At 45.0% G+C, this 21,816-nt stretch overlaps 1 protein-coding gene across 5 annotated transcripts in view; it reads left to right on the top strand.

Moving 5' to 3' along the window:
- Positions 1-21,816, top strand: part of CYRIB (CYFIP related Rac1 interactor B) — a 97,282-nt gene that overhangs the window by 4,246 nt on the left and 71,220 nt on the right. For 2 of the 5 annotated variants that reach the window (XM_064507866.1, XM_064507867.1), the window contains exon 1: positions 16,784-17,291. The exons of the other annotated variants lie outside the window; for them this stretch is intronic. In XM_064507866.1, the coding sequence (XP_064363936.1) occupies positions 16,799-17,291 (493 nt within the window). In that variant the 5' untranslated portion in view covers positions 16,784-16,798. Of the gene's footprint in view, positions 1-16,783; positions 17,292-21,816 lie in introns of those variants that run through there. 5 annotated transcript variants of the gene reach the window in all.

Raw genomic sequence — 21,816 nt, 5'->3', positions numbered from 1 at the left:
AGAGAGGCACGGTCTGCTTTCCAAGAGCTCGCGGTTGGAGTAACCGCAGAGGGAGCAGCGTCATGTCAAGGGTGTACACTTGGAATCCTCCACTGCCGGATTTGGGGAATAATATACGGACAATGCTCAGATTGCTTTAGTCTTTTAAAATTAAAGTATTTTATGTAGAAGTGAATCTCTTCTACAAGTGGTCCCTGTGGAACAGACTGGATTGACCTGTGTGAGAAAGAAGACAAGATGCAACTAAAACTGGACACTTTTCTGTGCGTGTTGTAGTAGCTATTTAACTGATAAGCGTTCATACCGCTTGTATGTGGCTGTGGCTTGGACACAACTAATTTGCTCGGTGAGAGGTTAGAGGAGCAACTTGTTTGAATAACTTCTTACCAGTGTGAGTTGGGGTTTTATGGGCTGATTCTCAGGGGTCAAAATCTTCAGACTTTGGATGCCAGTCCCTTTTAGTCAAATTGTCATTTAAGGGGAAACCAAGATCTTCTGTGGTTTGTTATTGAAACTGTATCACTGCCAACCTTGTTCTGCGAGCCCGGACAAAGAAGGAAAGTTTTACAGGTTGGGAATGCAGCAGATAGGCTGATAGACTGAAAATCATGTTCCTAGGTCCCAGCCCTGCTACAGCTGACTGAGACAGCTTGACTGAGGAACTGCTGCTCTATCAAAACCTGACAGCAGAGCTGGACTTCCTGTTTGATTGTTCTAGAAATAACAGTTCCTTTAAAAAAAAATCTTTAAAATGCTTTACTTGAAACTACTAAATTAAAGTGTTCAGGGGCATGCTGTCTATTAATAACTGCTAAGATTTGTGACCATGCTTAGTGAGAGACCATCGGTTGCTGGTTTGGGGCTTTGGGAGCCTTCTAGTTCCTAGCTTGGCTTTAGGGTATGGTAAATTGTGTGTCTGAAGTCAGCACCCCATGCTCGTACGCCTGCCTGTTGACCCTCATGTGAGGCTACCTGTGCTGCCGTTAGGGCAGTAGCTCTCAAACTTTTTGGTTTGAGCCTTCTCTTTGTTTTCAGTACTCGCCTGCCTCCTGTTCCCCAGCGTGCATTAAGGCATAGGATACATGTGTTTGCATATTATTTTGTAAACTCAGTGTCTGTTTACCCGTGCTGGGCACTCAGTGCTCACATTTCAGTGTGGTGTTTGTGGATTTCTGTTCACTCCAGGTTTTTCCCTCCGCCCGCTCGCTTCCTTGTCACAAATGTTTCCTCACTTCACCCGTTTTTCACCCCGGTTTTTGTGCAGGGACACCACCCATTCCAGACATGCTCAGCACTTGGTCTGCCACTCACCTCTGCAGGAGATGGGAGACAGATCTGTGCGTGAGTGGAGGAGCAGAGGCAGGGAGGAGGTAGTGCCCGTGCAGGGGCGCAGGTGCAGAGGCAGGGAGAGGGGGCATGGGATGCAGATGTGTTATCGGGACAGCGGGAGCAAAAGCAGGCAATGTTTATTGGGGTTATCGATAAGGCAGGGTGTGTGCTTCAGACCCAGGCGAGGGCATCCTCCTAGCAGAGTGCAGCAGGCCGGAGGCCGAGCTCCCTTCCTCAGCCCAGCGCGGACAGGCTGGTCTGCTTCAAGGACACTCTCTTTTGGGCCTTAAAGCATCTTTTAACGTGCATTTTATCTATCTGCTGCTTATTTCTAACAGAAGTTTCCCACCTCCCCTTGGACAGCATCTCATTCTCAACCACACTGGGTGTATCTGGCAGGTCACAACCTGTCAAAACAGAGGAAAAAAATAAAACCGCATGAAAATAACTTGTGACTATCCAAAGCCTAGTGAAGCTAGGCTGAGAAAGGAAAGTGAAGGTTTGCAGCTTGCAGTTCCTTCACCTTGTCCCACTCTCCTCCTTGAAGCTTCTCTTCCCCCTGGAGCTCAGTCAGTAGTCGGTGGAGAGCTGTGCAAATGCTTCTCTGTGTCGACACTAAGGACACTTCCAGCACTGTGAAATGTTGGCAATACCCACAGTGTTTTTACTGCACTCCGGTAATTTTTATGTCTGACTGTTACAAACGCAACTTTGGACACATCGTACCGAGGTTACTTGTTGTCGGAGCCCTGAATCTGGCCTGAGTCACGCTCTGAGGCCTGGTTCCACCTACGGTTTCCTCTGTGAGGACGTACCCCCAGCCGCTCATTCTGCTTTCCTCTCCCCAGCTGCGGTTTGCTCTCCTCCCCTGTACTTGTGTTGCTATTAATGGGGCTGCAGTATGAACCAGTTGCTGAAATAGTTCAGATTACAAGAATAACTCTAGATTTGTTTGGTTCTTTAAAGGTCCATTTTTCATTTTATATCCTGGCATAATTTTGATTTGCAGCATGACCTACACATACACTTTTGCTTGGACAAGTAAAAGAGGGCAGTATGCTTGTGGCAAAGGGTGGAAACTTCCCTGTGGAGGGGAAAATGAGATGAAAAAAGGATCCTGAGTTGCTGGGGGGGAGAAGGGGTAAGGGTGGCTAAGTTGCTGGTGGAGGTGGCATGCTGCTGATGATCTTTTTGGGGGGGGAGGCAGAGGGGGAAGCGGCGGGACAGAAGATTTTGAAACCCAGAACCAAGAGAGTTGTGGTCAGGGTTCGAAACTATTTAAATCTAAAACAGAGAAAAGGCTCAGAAGCCGAGTTTTGACTTAGGTGTAGCAGGCAGTGGGAAGCTGGGATGTCCTGCAAGGAGACCGCAAGGGTCTTTGCCTCTCTCCTCCTTTGCTTTGGGAGATGTCCTGCAAGGAGACCGCAAGGGTCTTTGCCTCTCTCCCCCTTTGCTTTGGGAGATGTCCTGCAAGGAGACCGCAAGGGTCTTTGCCTCTCTCCCCCTTTGCTTTGGGATGTGGTCCGCACCCCCGGTCTGGGAACTGCTGGGTTAGGCCCTGCTACCACTGCCAGAGGGAGGCCCCTAGGAGTGGATATTCTTCTATGCCTAACCTATTCAGAGGAGCTGGAGGTCACTTGGAAATCAAAATTAAACAATGCCTTAATGCAGCTTTGAAAAGTTTACTCGGAGGGCTGGCGTTGCTCCAGCGCAGTTGAACTGATGAGCTCCCTCCCACAATAATGCAAGACAGAGGGCTTGACTCAGCTGTCAGCAGCGACTGCAGGGCTTTGTACGTGGCAGGGCCGGATTCCTGCCCCCTCACACTGCTCCCATTTAAAAAGCACCGGGTGTGAAAGCGGGGAGGGCTGGACTATGTCGCACCTCTGGCAGAGGTCACTCTGGAGGCTTGCCGAGTGTCTAGGCTGCTGCAGGCAAGGGGCAGTGCTGGGGGACTGTCCGAAAATGGGAACAGCCGTTGCGTTGTTCCTCTGGAGAATAGCAGCAGGCTCCAGACAACCTGGAGTTAGCTCGTTTCCCTGAGCTGCCCCATGGAGACACAGTGCAGAGCCTGCCTCTTCAGGCAATGTCCAGAGGTGCATTTCTGGGCACTCCTGATGCTGGAGAGCTGCTGTCATCATGGTGGAGTTGCATGATAGATGATTTATTCCCCCACAACTCGGTGTTTTGTCAGAGACATTGTGACAGGGAGTGGTGTGATGGTGAATCTCTCTTCAGCCTGCAAATTCCTGGAAGGATTTTGTTTTTTATGGTAGTAGGTCTGGACTAATTGACAAGGAAAAAAAATGAAAGGAAAAAAAAATGGGAGCTCGATTCCAAAGAGTGTTTTGCTAGTCACATAACTGAATAGGGCAGATGCTCCTGCCCCTGAATGGCTAACGCCCTCTGAAGGACTGGCTGTCTGACCAAATATGACCTTCTGTGCATTAGTAGGTCTGTCTGGCATTCTGCTTACGTTGAGGCCTGAAGAAATATTTACTGTATGTGGCAATGTTCTCTTGTTAGTGAGCCCTGGGTATCACATCTTGCCTTAGGGCATTGCCAGTGGCTATCTGTCAAACTAGAGCATTGGTAGGATTCCCTTTGAATGAAGAAGCCACTCAAATGTCTATTTAAGGGTTAGGACCAAGTTCTTTCCCAGGATTACCACTTTGAAAGGAGACTGTTTGTTTTAGGAATAGCTCCAAGCTGTAAAACTTGTACCAGGACTTCTTGCACCCACCATCCACAGTTGATTAGACATCCTGGTTATTGGTGTTACTGCTGTTGCTTTTATGAGCAAAAATTGCTTTAGGTCCATTGCACCTGTTCCAGGTTGCTATTAACCAGCTGTATCCCTGATCTAACATAAATCATAATGCCTCTGAAATACATTTATGCATTCGAGGTATGATTATGCCTAGGACTTGTAGTAGCTGCTGTGCATACAACAAATGGTCTCTTTAATCTGTCATCTTGCCTTTTTTTGTGAATTACTTCATGTGAGAAGCGATTGGTCAGTGCACTCCTTAGTAACGCTCTGCTGGAGAGCGCTGGTCGGGCCGAGATTGCTAGTCCTTGTGTGCTTTTGCACAGGGCTCTCACGAGATTGTTTAGATAATCCAGGATCAGTAAATACTTCTCTCTGTAGAGTCTTGTGGCACATCAACCTGTCTGAGAGAGCAAGAGAGGGGAGTCAAAGGAAAATACTGTGTTCAAGTGAGCACGTCCTGTAGGGAAGGACTGATTCTGAACACCTTGTACCCCTGCTGATGCCACTGGGCAGGCGCAAGCATGTGAGGCCTGTGGCTTGCCCAGAGCCCTTGGAGAGGACAGTCTGATACAAGGCTGCCAAAAGGATCATAACCTTCCACTCGCGGGGCTGTTAGTGTGTTAGCTGATGCTTCAGAGGGTTTGCGATGTTCCTAGGCAGTTGTTTTCATAGAGCTGAACTGCCCTTGACTCGTTTGCATATTGCATAGGGTTTGGGCTTTTCCTCTTCCTCTTCACGCTCTCAGGCGCTGTCGTGTGGCGTCTGAGGAGAGTATCACTCTCAGTCAGTGCCCAAGTTTGTGTAACTTCCTCTAAGTAGTGGCTCCCAGAAATGCAAATCCCTCTCCCCCAGTGCTGCTGGGGAAGGGCAGAGACTTTTTTACGGGGTGGGGGGGACCTCAGAGAGGAACTGCCAGTGTGCTTGTTCTCCTTGTTCTCCTCCACGAGTTCCTTGTGCATGAGCTTATCTGAGCTCTCCCTGCTGTGGCATGTTCACCAGATGCTCTCCTGGGAGGCAGCTATGGTTTCTGCAACAGGGGACGCTCCTGTCCACTCGAGGGGAGCGATCCACTTCCTAGGAAGTCCCGCTGTTAAGTAACAGAAGAAATGCACCATCTGAATTACAGCTGCCCTGCTGGCACACCACTGCCTCTTGGCAGCCCTGTTGCTGGGGGGACTTTGGGGGCATCCAGAAGGTGTTCTTGCTGCTGAGGGAAATGCGGAGGTAGCCCCCCTTGCTCTGCTGGCTGGGATGCAAGAGCACAGGGAGCAGACACTCCTCTTGCTCCCTTGTGCTGAGGAGCTGGTACCACCAGCAGAAGTACAGGCAGAGAGGAGAAAGGTGAGCCTTGTTCTGCCAGTACCTTGCAAGTCCTGGGAGAAGCACAGGGCTTGTAGTTAATGCCCAGCTGAGATGCAAGGACTTGCCAAGTTTGTATCCTAAGCTGCTCTCCTGCCCTGTCCTCTTCTTCAGGATGGAGCCCAAACTGATATTCTAGCTTCACAGGGTTTAGTTACGTTTTGAGCTACTAGGAGCTCATCTGTGAGTCAGTTGTGGATGTGTCCTAAACTTTGTGTAGATTGTCTTTCTCCTGTAGCATCCACAGTGTGCTGAGTAATTTCCTCGCTGGAGGAGTGGCCGGAGCCTGTGCCCCAGCGAACAAATGAGCAACCCCCTCTTGGTGTGTTTTTTGTTTTGTTTCCTGTGCTGTTTGGTCGGGCTCCGCTCCTACAGTGAATTTCACTGACATCAGTAAAACACTGACAACTCCCCAGGTGGAGCTCAGCAGGATCAGGGCTTTTCAGAGATGAAAGCATATTTGATAGTGTGAAAGACACGCTTTTAGAGAAGGTCATTGAAACATAGTGCCTTATCCCAAAGCCTCCTTTTGCCCTAGACATTGTTATTGCAAGTACTGTGGGTGAGTTTAGGTTCCAGTTAATATGTGCCAGTTAATATGAAGAACTTCAGAAATTGCCCTTCCTTTCTCTAATGTCACTTTAATCCCTTGAGTATACAGGGATCAAAAGATATTTGATGAATGTACTAAACATTCATTGCACATTTCACTTCCAGTACCCAGCTGACCTCTCAGATCCTGAATGAAATGAATCTGCATTTGTTTCTAAAAATGTCTCATTTTGTGAATCAAAATGTCAACACATTTGAAAATGGTCCCACATGAGAGGTTTGTATTATCTCTTGGAGTTTAAATTGCTGGATCAATTTTCCATTAATACTAAGGGTGTTTAAAGGACAAACTCCCTGCCTACGACAGTGAAAATTTACCCCGAGGTATGACATTTCACCTGCCACTGAGTGTGAGACAGTCAAATATAATGGACTGAAATAGCTAGATTTGCACATACTGGTAACAAAAGACGGTGACCAGAAGATGCCATTACAGAAGTCCTTACTTGTCTCCCCCCCACCCTTGGCCATGAAAACTTGCATGTTCTTTGCAGTTTATGTTACTGCACTATTTGGAAGCCCCTGCTTGAATTTGGGCACAATTTAATCATGTACTATATGAGTGTACCAAGTGAGCCCTAAAAGGCTCAAAAGGGCATGGCACAAAGAAATGGGAGTATCGGGGTATGTCTAAGGTCTCGTAGCTGAGTAGCAGCCGCAAAGCCTGGCTCCAGCATTCCTGACGCCCACACCGGCCTTCTGGACCACAGACCAAGGAGCCCGATCACGTATCCCTCTGGCTGCAGCTATGCTGACCCGACAGGGCTTTACCCCAGCTTGTCCCTGCTCCTCAGCATGGCTCTGTCCTGAGCGAGAGCACAGGAGGAGGGTAGTTGGCAAGCGTCCATCCTTTCCTCCTCAGATGAAATATGGAGGCAACTGGAATGAGTTATCAGCAAGCTAAAGCAGACAGTGTAGCTGTGAATTTGAACCCAAGGGCATGGTGAACCTGAGTTTGTGCTAAGGCATGTTTATCCGAGGAAGTGTCGCATCACCTGGGAGAGCATACCATAAAATTGTGCCATACTGTCCTTCCCATGCACTATCAAGGAAAGCAGATGCCAGGATGGAAAGGCACCAGGAGCTGAATAAAAGAGCTCTGGTGTCAGAGAGGCCTGCTCAGTTTTCTACCTTCTGCTGCAGGCCATCTATGCTTCCCAGCATTCCTTGGTCTCTTGCCAATTCCCATCAACAGCTGTGGTTTGTGGTTGTAATGCTCAGCATTTGTCTCCTCTTTCTCCTAGTAGACCTGCATCAAAGTTAGATGTGCAGCTTGCAGCAGTTCTGGAGCTGCGGGACTCCCAGAATTGGCCTGCAGGAATGAAATCAAATCCTTCCTTATTCTCTTATCTTCTCCAAGATATGAGAAACTGCAGATGAGGGTTTGCAAGGATCCTGGGTCCTTTTTGTGAGGAAAGGCCATAATACAGTGCCTTGTATTATGTTATTTTAAAGAACAAAAAGATTCCAAAAGTAAATCTAAAGCTGGATTGTCAACCCAGAAGCAGCCTGCTTTCTGCATTTGGTAGATAAAATGTTCTTCACTCTACCATGCTTTTTTCCCAGGATGGATCATTCAGTTTCTGTGTCTTTGTATTTCTATTGAGATTCCAGTATGAGCAGGAGTGGCTCCAGCACGTAAGTAACTGTCTGTTAGGAATCTCACTCCATGTTTCAGGAGGCCCCCAGAAGTTCATTAGATGTCCATTAGCTTCTAGTTAATGCTGTACTGGATGGAACTGAACTGGTGACCGAGAGGGGAAAGGTTCTCTCGCATATTTACAAACCCTAAGACATCTGTTCCCCAGACACAGATTTGTCTAATTTCCCTAAACCACTGATGACCTGCCCTGAAATGATACACTCATTCCCTTAGGAAATCCCTTGCGTTGATATCAAGTAGATAGTTATTTTTGGGTCCTTTCCCAGAGAGAGTGCACTGTATTGCTTGATCCCTACACACTAAATAAATATATCATCGGACTGTAGTAGAGATCCAAAAAGCTTTATTGAAGGGGAAACAGATTATTAATAATTGAGGGTAGTTCACTGTATTGTTTTTGAGCCAAGTAAAGCTAATAGAGCGTTTTTATAGCAGAGATAAAAGTGTAGAATACCGAGACTGAATTGATTGCAACACTTAATGGCAACATAAAAGTCAATTAATGAATTGCAATTGTTAACTCTGCATTAAAGTGAAAAATGCAGCTCCCAAGCAGTGTATTAAGCATTTTTGAAGATAACAGAAAGCAAACAGACAAAAAAAAATCCTATTGACTAGTAAGTGCCTGTGTATGTTTTTTCCATAAGAGAGGAAGCCTATAAACACTATCTTTAATTCATTTATCCTACAGCTCTGTGTATAGGTGTGTATATGCATGCTTTTTCCTTAGTGCATTTCTTTATTAAACAAAACCTTTACAAGGAGTTGAAGTGTGATTAATTCTAACAAAATTCTCTAAGGGCCATCTGAGGTTTGTCATTGTTGTAAGGAGGACTGTGGTGCAGAGAGAACAGACTTCAGTGGAAACATTTGTAATAAAGACTCCATCTGCGGAGAGCTGCAAGCTGTTTGAATTGCCCCACGTTACTTATCTACCTGATGTAAAGCTTCCTAATTTAAAAGTGTTTTTTTCTTCTATTTCTTTGCAATAGCAGAAGAACATAGAACACTGAAAACAGAAAACTTAATTGTTGCATGGGGCAGTTGTTCAATACAGAACATGTTAAAACCTTCCTTTTCCACAAAAAGCACAAGGGAATGTGTTTTTTTTGTTGTTTTTTTTTTTTGGTTTTTTTTTTTTTTTTTTTTTTTGCACCATGAACTAGTGGCTGTTCCTTCTCAGTGACACTCATTACATTGTACTGATTCCTCCTTTTGCAGCCTTTTTAAAACCATCTATTTCTTCTTTTGAAACCTTTGTCCAAGCCTCAGTCAGGCAAGAGGCTTTTTCCTGCACTGCAATCTCCTATGCTCTGCCTTTTTTTCATAACAGCCTTTCAGTCTCCCAGGGAGGAAGCATACCCTCTTTGCCATCTGGCCACATTCAGGTCCTCTTTGAATGCCCTCCCCTCTGCACTAAACCCAAACTTGTCCTACTCGTCTGAAAACCTGTCACAAGCTTAGGGCCAGAGTCTGTCCTCCAAACTGTAGTGTGTTTTGCCTTAGGACACAAGTGACCCCATTTAAACCATTTAGAAGCATGCATACTTAGAAGGACTATCTGGCTGCCCTTATGTCTCTTTATCTCTGCTCTCCTCCCACGTGGTATTCTCCTGACCCCTTCACATCCCTGCTTGGACTGATCTTCTCTGAGCAAACCATGGAAATCTTATTTTTTCCTACATCTGGCCCTGTCGTCTTTTTAAAGTGAAATTCAACAGATCAACAAATAGGATTAGAGTAATAAAGGGAGCATGAAGAAGCAGGTACTACTTACCTTTTCTTGGGAGAGAACAAGATTTAGGGGAAAAAAAAATGTCCTGTGAACAGTGTAGTCCTAATTCCCTGCACCTTTGGGTTCTGTTTGCCCTTCATCTCTCACTGTAGTTTTTTTCCCTAGCTTTCTCGCTGCAAAACCTCCAGTGCACCCCCCCACAAATGTTCCCAGCCTTCCTCTTTCCCGGCGTGTTCCTGGTGCCGCCAGTGCAGTTTCCGCTATCGTTCTTTTAACACTTTCTATTTTGCTACTTGGGCAAGAGATGACGTGTGCTGGTGGACTAGGCAGTATACACATTAGTGTCCAGCATCATGAACCTAATTTCCTGGGAGAAAGCAGACTATATCCTGGTGCAGGGAATGCTGCTTTCTGGCACAGGCCCGGCGCTCACAGGCAAACTAGAGCCAGCTCTGACTGATTAGCCCTGCTGGGAAGCACCTAGTGCAAACGCTGTGCAGCTCTGACACGGCTCTGCTATCTTTTGCACTGAGGTTAGTTTGCTCAGGACTGACTTGGTCACCTCTGTAGGATGCTCTGTTTTGCCCTGTGGGGATGCCTCGCTGCAGTGGTAGAAAACCTGCGCGTACAACAGATCGCAGTATGTGTGTTCTCCTCGCATCTTTGACTTTGACTGTAAGCAGTTTGGAGCAGGAATTGCACCAGGCAGGGTTTCTGTGACCATACAGATCTCTACAACTCAATTTTTTGCATATAAAGTTACTGACAGTCAATGTTACGGATTTAGGCATTGAGAATTACTGGAATGGAAGTTACCAGTGTAGCCGTAGCACAGGCCATTCTCCCTTAATGCTATGCAAGAATGCCAAGGCCGGAAGAATGGTCTAAGCTCTTCCGAGTTAAAGTCTAGTACCTCACAAGAGAACACGATTTTGCTTCTTTCAGTCTTTTGGCTCATTCTCTGCCTGAGATGGGAATCCTTTAGAATAAGGAGTATATAACCGTGTAAACAGAAAAACCTGGTTTGTGGAGCACTCGTGTAGAGCAGCATGGTCACAGGGGGAAGCCCTGGTTCTAGTCTCATCATTAACAAAATAAGCACCTAAGCTCTGACAGCAGGAATCCACATGTCTCAAATGGGAATGCCTCCAGCTGGTATGAGCAGGCTCAGAAGGGTTCCCAGCTCATGCGTGGGGGCATAAAAAAATATTATCTTTTCATTAATTGGGTAATTTCAGAATAACTTTAAGTAATTGAAATGTGCAGTGTCAGCTTTACTCCCTTTTCTTGCTAGCAGAATATTAAACAGCTGCATTTGGTGCTAGACTTAGTCATAGGTACTATGTTCATGTTCAGAAAAAAAGGAAGAGAAAGAGATGTCTGGTGTGCAGTGTTTCTGTTGCCCAGCAAAGGAAGTGTTTAAGCAAATGCCTAAATGCTTCATTTAACTGCAGCCTTCGTCTGCACCCAGTCTGTCCCTTACAGATCACAGTGTGTGGAAGAAGTCCTGGCTTTCCATTTTGTCTGCTAGCAAACCCTTCTTTGCAGTTAGAGGTATTTTTGCTTATGTGAGCAGTATGGACTCCATTTCTGTCCTAGCTCCCTGGGCTTAAAATAATTATGCTCAAAGACTTTACTTTGGAAACTAAATATACCATACTGGTGATGGTGGATTGGGAACGACTTACCCCACAGAAAAGGGGTGCTGCCTCGATTGATGTGAGGTCACTGCATGTTCCACAAGAAAATGTGTGTATTGAGGGGGAAAGGGTTTCGTCAAAATCCTTTACACTCAGCAGTTGCGTGCACTGAAGTCCTTCTAACGTCTGTTGCTTTTAAGAGTGTATTGATGGGATTGCATTGGAGATAGCAGTATAATAGAGCAGATGACTCTATCATGACAGTGTATCGTAAAGAGGTAGATATAGGTGGTGAGCCAAACGCTAAGTCCTTGTCTTCTTCCCTCATTACTCAACTGTCTTGTATTCAATATCACTTGGATCACAAGTGAAGATGAATTTGGTTTACAGTAGTTCAAATGGACATTACAAAACCAGTCCAGGCGTTGATCAGCTGAACTGAGCTTTACTTTTCAAATGGGAATAAATAGCCAGGTCTTTCCAAACTAAGCTAGTAGTGCAAGGACAGCATAGTGGCAGAAATGACAGCAGAGTCTGCTCCCACTCATGCCACCGGAGGCAGGAGAAACACATACTGTGGGGTGCAGCCTGTGACCTTAGCTTGTCCTTGCTTGTATCGCACCCGGCAGTGCCTGATACTGTTGTTTTTGTGAAGTCTGAGGTTGTTCACCGAATTCTGAAATTAGCTCCCAAGAGTCTTTCTCCAGAGCCTTTTACTGAGGTGCTTTAATTAACTTACCTATTTCACCACTGAGAGATTTCAGCATCCCCTGTGATCTGAAGAAGAAACTATTAGTACCACTGCAGCAAAGGAAACAGCTGACACAAAGTGGCCTCTTGACAGTGTCCCTGGGTAACAGCGGAACAGCCCCAAAATCACTTATGAACCAAGTGCTGGTCTATTAACAAATGAATTAAGCACTTTGGGGAAAAACAAAAAGTCAAAGCCAAAAAAAAGGGTGGCTGCATAATTGCAAAGGATATGATCAAAGTAAAATACTCTCATGCTCCTGAGGTAAGCAACATTCTCAATGAAATCAATGAATATTTGTTTCCACCAGAGCTGCAGGATTGGTTTGCTTAAAAAAAAAAAGTCTCTCTTCCAGAGAGTAATGAAACAGTCCAGCCCTCTTAAATCCTGCCTTCCCTGTTCTCTGCAACATTGATTCCATCCATTAACTGGAATACTATTAAGCTGCTGATTGATTTGAAACATTTGTGGGGAAAAAAGGAAAGAGGCTGGTGAGGAAGTTCCCATCCAGATGTACTGTTCAATGCCAGTAGCGGTCCTGGTGATTCACTTAGTTGTATGGACTGACTTGACTGAGGGCTGGTGGGAGGACAAGTGAAGTGCCTGATGTTCTGCATTGCACCCCATTCAGCAGCCTATTCTCCCTTAGTGAAGTACCTATTTAAATCCACTAGCTGCTACCCAGAGTAAATAAATCCATTGACATTTAGGTGTTTTGCTGAAAAAGGTGGCTTCTGTACAAGCAGAGGTGTAGCTTTTCCACTGCACTGAGTGAGCTGGACCAGACTTTTGCTGAATGGAGCATGAAAAGAGTCAGTGCATCACAGTTTTCCTTTTTGTTTGTTCCCCCTAATCTGAGAGCCATGAGTTTGGATCTGTAGCTGTAGTCACAACCTCCTGAACTCGATAGTGCTGGATTATCTTGATTGTGCCAACAGGCTTCTTAGTGGCCAGCTCACCTGTTTACTAGCAAGATGGTTTGACCGCAGCAATTATTTGCTCAAAGTGCTTCTCTTCAGGGCAACAGTATCCACGCATCCAGTTGCTGGAGAAATCCTGTACTTCTCACACTTTAATTAGCTGCTTAAAGTTCTCAGAATCCAATACGGTGTTCTGCTCTATTCGGTAATATGCCTACTACTATAATTTATCTGTTTTCTAATGGAGACAAAATATGATTAAAATAAAAGCTGCAGTTCCTCTTTCCACCTTCCCTTGTGCTTACTGGTCTACATTCTTTTTTTTTTTTTAATGCACGTTTAATACCTGCCATTTTCTCTTCATTCCCTGTTGCTTCCCCTGTCAGGTATGGGCAAGCAGAACTGCTGAGGAAAGGCAACAAAATATAAAAACAAAAGAGCTTTATGTTATAAAATCACCATTACCTTTGATCACTGTCCAGCACTGAACTTTCCGTGTCATTTGACTTAAGGGAACTGTTTATTAATTGCAATCTGCCCGTACTGGCCAAGGCATACCGTGCTAGGAGACTGCTGATCGTTTGGTTGGAGCAATTGCACCAGCAGATGAGAAATAGAAAATAATCTCAGATTTTGTAGTGTCTGAAGAAGAGATGGTTAATGTAATTAGTCATGTGAAGTGATTAGGGCAGAGGACTAGGAGGCAACAGACTATCTTCAGGTTTGTTGGAGTGAAGAGAAAAAACTGAAATGCCTCTATTTTCCCATTTGCCACCTCAGTATCAAAGTGACCTTTGGGGGGGGGGGGGGGGAGGGCATTTTGAGACTGCGGGTGCTTGTCTCCATACAAGTCTAAAACATTGTAATTGTTTGCTGTTACGGTATCTGGAAACACTTCAGGCATCCTTGTAAGCACAGAATGATTTGACCTTGGCTTTTTGTTTTGTCTGTGCTTTTTGAAATTTATGTAGATCATTCATATTTTGTTGCAAGTGTTTATATTTCTGAAGAGCTACATTTATATCAGAGGATTTGTACTATCCAAAATGAAAGCCCTAAAGGACACTGTAGTGTGAATGTGACTGCTTCTGCAGTCTCTCATCTACTAGGTCTGCGCTCGAAAAGGTGGAAGAATCTGCAAGGGGGAGGGCGAAACCTGCTGTAAGCGTTATCTGAACTGAAAGGTGCTATGAACCACTGTGGTTTAACAAAGGCTCCCTGCAACAGCTGCTGTTGTTTTTCATTCTTGAAATTTTACTGCAAGAAAATTGGTCCTTTTAATAATTGAAAAACGTTGCTTTGGATATGGGATGCTTATTTTCCATTTTCATCCATGTGATGGAAGAGTTAGTGGCCTCCCCCCCCCCCCCCCCCCGCCGCCAGCTGTTGTTGTCAATGGACACTGAGTACACACGAGAGAAGATGACTTCCTGTGCTCCTTTCGATGTTTTCCCCTAGGTTACCATTAAGTTGAAAGTAGCAGAAGTATTGTAACTGCATGGCACTTAGGGGCAGAGGCTTTGCTTCTGTATTTTTATTTACCTTAGCTGTCTGTCTGTCTATCTATAACATAAGGTCGTCTTTTGTCATTGGTACAATTGGCACTGTAAGAGCAGTCATGATATATTACCACTCTTTAATTTTATGATAATGACTGGCAAATGTCATCTCTAATTTTACTTTTTACCTTTATCCCAGTAATAACCTGTTAAAATCTCCATCTGTTCAGAAGGACCAATTAAGAAGTTAAAAGTCAAGGCAAAAGTAATAGAAAATGGGTGGAGTTTTTTGTCATGAAACATCTTTAGAGTATGCAATATTTTTTTATCCTTCAAGTTTTCAATATTACATGGCATGTGAGTATCTCAGTATGCAGCTTCAGTGAAAGCCTCTGTGATGGGGCATTCTTACTTGTACCCCTGAAAGATGAGAGATCCAAAACAAGTGTATCTTAGAATTTTGGAGAGCCCTAAAGAGGAAATTAATATTACTGTAAACCTGTTTATTGTTTCAATAGGAGATTTGGGGAGGGGTATCCCCGCCCCCCTCAACAGTTTATAATGTTCTCATGTCAAAATTCATCACTGAGGCTGATTGTATGGTTTTCTCACATCTGTATAACAGGACCAAATTCTGTGGTATAAGGATGAGAGGTGACAGTCCCCAGGCTTGTATTGAGTCCAGCATAAATTGAGAGTTACTCTGCTTCCCTTGAAGTTTGCTTAGTGGGAGCTGGATCAGCTCCTACCTGGCACGTGGGCTTTCCAATCTCTGCAGACTTCAGAAAGAGAGACTGTTACGTGAGGACCAAATCTGCACTGCAGTGAATTCCCATGAGTCCATCAGACAGGTTTTGTGGCTGAGCTATACTCCCAAACTGCTTTCTTTATACCGAGGATACTACTTTATCTATAATACTTTTAATGTTTTAGGTTTTTGAATCCATGTTTCTTAAATCCCACCAAGTTAGGAGGGAAACTAAGTTTATCAGTTTAAGTTAACATACACAGAGGCATAAAAATAAAGGAAATGTACTGTCATATATAAATCTCTGAAGACTGCCATTTTCATTCTTTCTCAAAGTGGCTTTGGGGGAGCTCTATAATTGGCTATTATTTGACAGTTATCAAACTGGCATTTGGCTTGTGAAGGGAAAGTAGCAGAAGTGGTTAGAGTTTCAGGTGGTTTGTATGGCTCTTTCGGATTGAATAATCATCTTTGCGTATGGTAATACTCTCCTTTTGAATGCTGTGCCTATGAATATCCAAGGAGAGCCAACACCCCTGCTTTGTTGTATTTGCATCTATTGCCCAAATGTCCTGGTCGTTCTCTGAACTGTTCCTAATGTATAGCACACGGCGATAATGAAGTTGTCATGATTGAGGCCTCCGAATCGGTAGTTGTTCTTTTGTTCCTTTAGGTGGTTATTTTATATGGATCAGGTGAACAGTCATATCAAATGTAAATTATTCTTTAGCTTCAGAAAAACCATCCGACATAATGGCCAGTGAGGCTTCATGGGGAAACTTGTTTTTTTAATCTATATTCCAGAGAATTTTGTAGAAAAAAGCAAAACTTTTCTTTTTCTTTCTGTGTATGTGCATAATTTTACTAAAGACACAGGCCGGAAAACAGTATCTCTGTTATCTTCCTGCTTTTGCAAATTAGTCCGTATCAGAAGTAAAAAATAATTTAGGGTGTGTGATGTCTAAGTAATTTAACGACACCAAAATCTGAGAATTATGATCTAGGTGAAGAAATAGCGAAACCTTTGGGAATACTTTTCACGCAGGTATCTCTAGGATGTGTACGTGGAGTGGAATTGTTTGTTTTAATGTCTTTTCATTGACTTAATTAAATCGTGGGGTTTCTTAACACATTTTGCTTATCCTTTACGTTTTCTGGAAGATGTAGAGTGATACTGTGTTCGTTACTAGAGCAGTCGGCCTGAGCAATAGGGTATTCTTCTACGTGAGGCTCCTGCAGCTCAGTGTTCACTTAAGGACTTACCTTCTCATGGTTTTTTTTGCTTACATCTTACAACGTGATCCTCTTGGGAAGACATTTATATATGGCTTTAAGTCCTAATTTTAGGAAAGAAGGAGCTTTATGTTCTTTCCCATGCCAGTTCTGCCAGCACCAAACATTTAAAACCCCGAGTCAGGCCTTCTAAGAGGAAAAAAAATCACACAAGCTGCGTGATTGATGATGACTGAAGCTATGATATATTTTGGTAAGTCAGTAGCCTCTTGTTTTATGATTTTAAGCCTTTCCCCTTCAACCAGGAAGACCGTAAGCTTCAAAAAAAAAAAAAAAGTTGAAGCTGTGGCATCAGCACCTGAGGCCGAGCTCTGCACTTGGAAGCGCGCCAGGCCCGCGGTGAGCGGGGGAGGCGGCGCCGCGCCAGCGGGGAGGAGAGGACACCACAGGGGAGGCATCGCTTCTGCTCGTGCCCCGGGACGCGGAGAGGGCCGCGCTGCCCGGACGGGGCACGTCGCCGCGCCGCCAGGGCGGCGATGGACGCCGCTCCCCCGGAGGGCGCCGCGGGAAGATGGCGGCCCGCGTGCGGCTGCCCCTGGCAGCGGGCTCGGCCCTGGCGCGGCCCCCTTAAGGGGCTGAGCCGCTTCGCCCGCCCGCCTCTGTTTTGCTCCCCCGCCCCTGCCGGAGACACTCGGAGTCAAAGCAGGTGCATGCGCAGTGTGCTGGCAGCCCGGCGCGCCTGCGCAGTCACCTGCTGGCTGCCTTCCCCCCCGGTACATCCGGGTCACCGCCCGCACGGCCGGTCCCCTGCGGTGCTGTGCAGGCTGCTCCCCCTCCCCCTCCTCCTCCTCCCGCTCCTTCCCCCTCCCCCGGCGCGGGCGGCTCCGGCGCTGTCGCGATCCGCGCCCTCCCCTGCGCGGGGGCTCCGGCCACGCTGCTGCTGCTGCTGCTGGCGGCGCTGCCTCCGGCTGAGCGCGGGGAGGCGGCGGCTGCGGCTCCGGCGCCCGCTGCCGTGCGCGCGGCGGCTCGGTGAGTGTGTCAGCGGCGGGCAGGGCAGGGCAGGGCAGGGCGCCACCGCGCACGGCCGGGCGGCTCGCGCCACTCCCGCCGCCCCCCCCAAACCGCCGCGGCCCCCCAACCGCCGCGGCCCGGCTCCCATCTGTTGCTCCCCCGCCCCGGGCCAAGCCCGCCCCCCGCCCTTCCCTGTCCCGCCGCGGCTTGGCCCCCGGGCAGGACCCGGCCGTTGGGGCGAGGGCGCAGCCCCGGGCCTCCGCCCCCCTCTGCGGGCGAGCGGGGGCCCTCGGTGCCCGCCTGGGTTACGGGGTTACCTGCTGGCCGCAGCGGCTCGGGCAGCCCGTGCCGGTGGCGGCAGGGGGGCACCGTGCGCCCCTGCCCGGTGGAGCGGCGCCGTGTGGTGGAGCGGCTTCCTCCCGGCGGCGTCGGGGCGCACCGGGCGCTTGGGGCTGGGGCTGGTGGAGTGACAGTGTTAATGTGTAACCGGTGGGAGGAAACCTGCCGGAGGGAGCCCCGTGTCTTTCGAGCTCTCGTTAAAAGCGTTCAGTGAATTAAGCAGAATACACAGATCGCTGCGAAATTGCGATGGCAGGATATATTCTGCAGTCTTGTGTAACTTCTACGTGATGCATAGGGTGGTTGCGGTGTTAGGGCTGTCATTGCACACAGGGCTCAGGTGAATTCAGGAGCTGTGAAAGAGAGGTGTTGCTTCTAACCTGTTCATTAAATAACGGACAAAATCCATTTTTAATTGTATTTTAACTTTCTCCTGTGTGACGTATTCGTAAGTCCAACTCAGTTCTACTTTGTTACTCTGCAATCTGGTATAGTATCTTAGGTGGTGATAAAATACAAGTCTCTTCACAGAAACAGATACCAAGGAAATCAAGCAGACTGTGTTGTGAAGATTCCTGATGCTTTTTTGTCTCTTTGCTTTTTCTGTTCCATTGCATCAGCACCCTGGATCCAAATGTCAGTGATGATCTGACAGCTGTCATTCTGCTGTGATGGTAGAGTTTCGCTAACATTTGAAACTGGTCATTCTGAATTTCTGAGAACGTGGAAATACAGGGGTTGAATTAATGTGTAGGTTAATTCTAAAACCAGTAAGATATTTCCTGGAGTGACTTGAATAATCTGTGTTCCTCCCTATTACCTTTTCTGTTATAGCATGAGAAGTCTGTATTCTTCAAGCCCTTTGTTTATTTACTTATTTTTATACAAACAGGTTTCTCTTTTTTGTGTTCTGACTGTTCGAACTTTAAATGTACCTGTAAATAGATAAGCATTTCCTATGGTGGGTTTGTGGCAGATAGGGGAATTGAACAGGAGACATTTAGCAGTTAAACTGAAATAATGTGGATCAAAGTTGGAACGTGAATCCAAACTTTTCAGGTTCTACCTGATAAATGCCTTCTGTTAGCAAGGTACGTTGTTGTTATATTTTGCAATTCATCTCTTCAGCTTCATGTGGCAAACCTAATAGTAAAAACCCAAAACACTTGAATAATATGTTGCTGTTCCATGAAATAGGAATGCTCTTTGTTTGGCTTACAAAGAATATTCCATTATTGAAACAGAAGCTTTTAGTAAGAGAGTAAATAGCATTTTATCCAAGTCAAACGATGAGATTTCTTATTGCATGTATAAGCTGTCAGAGAATAGAGGCCATAGAAAGAGGCGATCCTAGAATCTGTTTTAAAATATCCCTGTCATTAAGTGTCACTGTTGTGAGACTGTAAGGAATGAATTTGATCTTTTCTGTTATATAACTTGCATTTGTCATCAGGTGCTCCAAATTTTCTTCATTGTTTGCAGTTTAGCTGAGGCCATCTGAGGTGAAGGATTATTGAAAGGATTGTCTTTTGAAATTCTTTGCATTTTCATATGAAACATTTCCTGCTGGAACTGCACTGACTGTGGAAACATGACCTTAGACAGTTCTGTTTTTGCATAGAAAAGTGTTCTGTTGCTTTACTTGGCTTTCCTGCGAGTCTTGTAACACCTGCACAAAGAAAAAAGGAAAATATTTGTGTGGTATCTCTTCATAATTAGTTTACGTCTTAGCAGAATAATTAATTTTGAGATTAATTGAATGCAGTATTTAAAATAGTTTTGGGAAAAGTATACAGGGAACTTAGTTCAAGGTGTCTGCTTCCAGACTTTTGATGTTGCTTAGGAGACACCTGGTATTCCTATTGTAAAGAGACAGAAGGGTGAGGAATATTTGTTTTGCCAACTACTGAATTATTGAGTGATACAGTAATAGAAATTGACTTTGTCATTTGGAAGATCGTATGTAGGGAGCCACTTCAGAGTTCTGTTGCCGTTTAGGTACAGTAAACATAAATGCAGGGTTTTTTTGTTTCCCCCTCATTCTGTATCTAGGAAAATACAAATGCACAAACAGCCTGCAGTACCATTTTCTGCTATTGCCCGCCGGCTGGGGACATAAATTGAACTAATGCATAACCTGTAATAGAGGCAGACAAGATTAATACTTATGTGCAAGCAATCAGATTTGTTTTTTAAGCAGTCAGGTTTGTTCTTTAAGAAATGTCACTAGTGTGAATCCAGATTATCACCTTTGCCTGTCTTTTCTAAAAGTTTGCTCCGCTATAATTACACCAGGACTTCTCATCAGTGATGCAGATAGGCCTAAGTTGAAAAGAATGACTGCTGTCTCTTAAGGTAATGCTAACTACCCTGAAGGATATTATAAATCAGTTTTATGAGGCTTATTCAACATACATTTTTTGCAAATACTTCTTCAAAGCTGAAATACTTTGAGCAATGTCAAGTTGCATCTCGTGGACTCTCAGTTGTCAAGCAAACATGCTACAAGCAAAGTATGAAGCCCAAGTGAATATTTATGTTGAAACCATGCAAGGCTTGGATGTCAGTGCCACACTCCTACGCTTATTACCATGGTATAGAGACAGAGAATCATCCAGGCTGTCACTTTAGTCCAGGTGAATCCCTCTGTGTGTTACCATGGCTTCAAAGGTGATGAGAGGGAGGGGAAGGTGGTGGCAATGCCTGTGATGGCCCTGCACTGGGGGCAGGAAGGAAGGAGTGCTTGGATTGCAAGGGGAGTTAAGTGCCAGGGAATGTGAAACCTTGCTTGTTCTTACTGGCAGCTGATATATATGCATCAATTAGGCTGATAAGATATATTTCAAAGTCTCTTCCTGCTGCAGATGATGATCGGTTGTATGCACCTTTTGACTGCTTTTCTACTTATATTCATTTGCATGTATAAAGAGCATTCACAAATAAATGGAATGTACTCTTACGTACCTGATATATCTGCCTTTAATACCAATCAATGGTTACATGATGTTTACTTGGAGTATTAATATTTTCTTCTTTGTGACCGTGGGAAGCTTAAGACCTCTAACTACCCAGTATGGAGAAGTCTGCTTTTATTCTTCTTGTATATGAAGACTGACTTGATTGCCTTTAATTTCAGGGTCGGTACCTCAGTTTCCCCACTCCTGTGATACAGGAATGTTTTCCTGAGTACCACAAGTTGGCTGCTGCGGCTGGCAGAATGTTTCAGACTAAAATTCGCTGAGAGTAATAGGCAGTTTTATATAGAGGCTGTACTGCATTTGCAATTCCAGTGCTTACTGCAGTAAGTATTGCAATTATATAAATAGCAGAGCTTAACGGAAACCAAGAACAAACAAAGAGTAGTTTTAGAATTGACTAAGTAAAGCTGAAAGTATTTTTAGCTACTGCACTTTCTCCTGTGTTCCCCATCTCCTGTGGTTTTAATTGCATTCTCCTTCTTAGAAATATCTTTCTCCTCTGTCATGTGAAAGCTTTACACACAGAGACTACATTCACAGTGTAAATGGTGAAACTAGTTGCACATGAAGCATATTGAAAGATCAAAGTAAAATCTTGTAATCCTTTACCTTTCAGTCATGGTAACTTGAATTTCGAGGTATTGTAAGACGGTCATAGATGTGAAGTAAAGGTAGACAATGTCCTGCTCAGTGCACGTGCATATATGTCATATGCATTCACATCCATTCTTACACCCTTTGCCATCTGGTTGTGCTACCTTCTTCATTTAGTATTGCTGCTGACTGATTTGCGTGGTCTTGATTAAATGCTAAGTAATTTATTTCTGGTTAGCTCTGGGAATGGTAACACCAGCCATGAGGTTACGATCTAGTACCAGACTTCTTCTCTTTGAGGGTTCTTTAACACTGCTTTTTCAGCACCTAGAAGAAGAATTTCTGCTTTCCTAGTACCTAGAAAAATATTGGCTAATTTGTGTGTATCAGAAATGATTGTCGTCTGCCTTATTTGCTCTAACTTGAAATTTTAGTATTGCATTTAGAGAATGATGTATGAGTGACCACAAACCCAGTATTCTTTCTACTACACAAAATCTTCATGGGACTGTAGTAAAAGTTGGAGACTAAATATCTGAAACAAAATGAGTACCACCTTCAAACTCATAAACTAATTTCTTCAAATGATGTTTGTATGGGAGGGTTTTTTAAAACTCTTATTCAGTGGGAAT

Source organism: Dromaius novaehollandiae, chromosome 2 (genome assembly GCF_036370855.1).
Source record: "Dromaius novaehollandiae isolate bDroNov1 chromosome 2, bDroNov1.hap1, whole genome shotgun sequence".
In the NCBI taxonomy this organism is placed as follows: domain Eukaryota; kingdom Metazoa; phylum Chordata; class Aves; order Casuariiformes; family Dromaiidae; genus Dromaius; species Dromaius novaehollandiae.
Note: the sequence above shows the minus strand (reverse complement) of the source record. Positions and strands in the feature narration are given on the sequence as shown.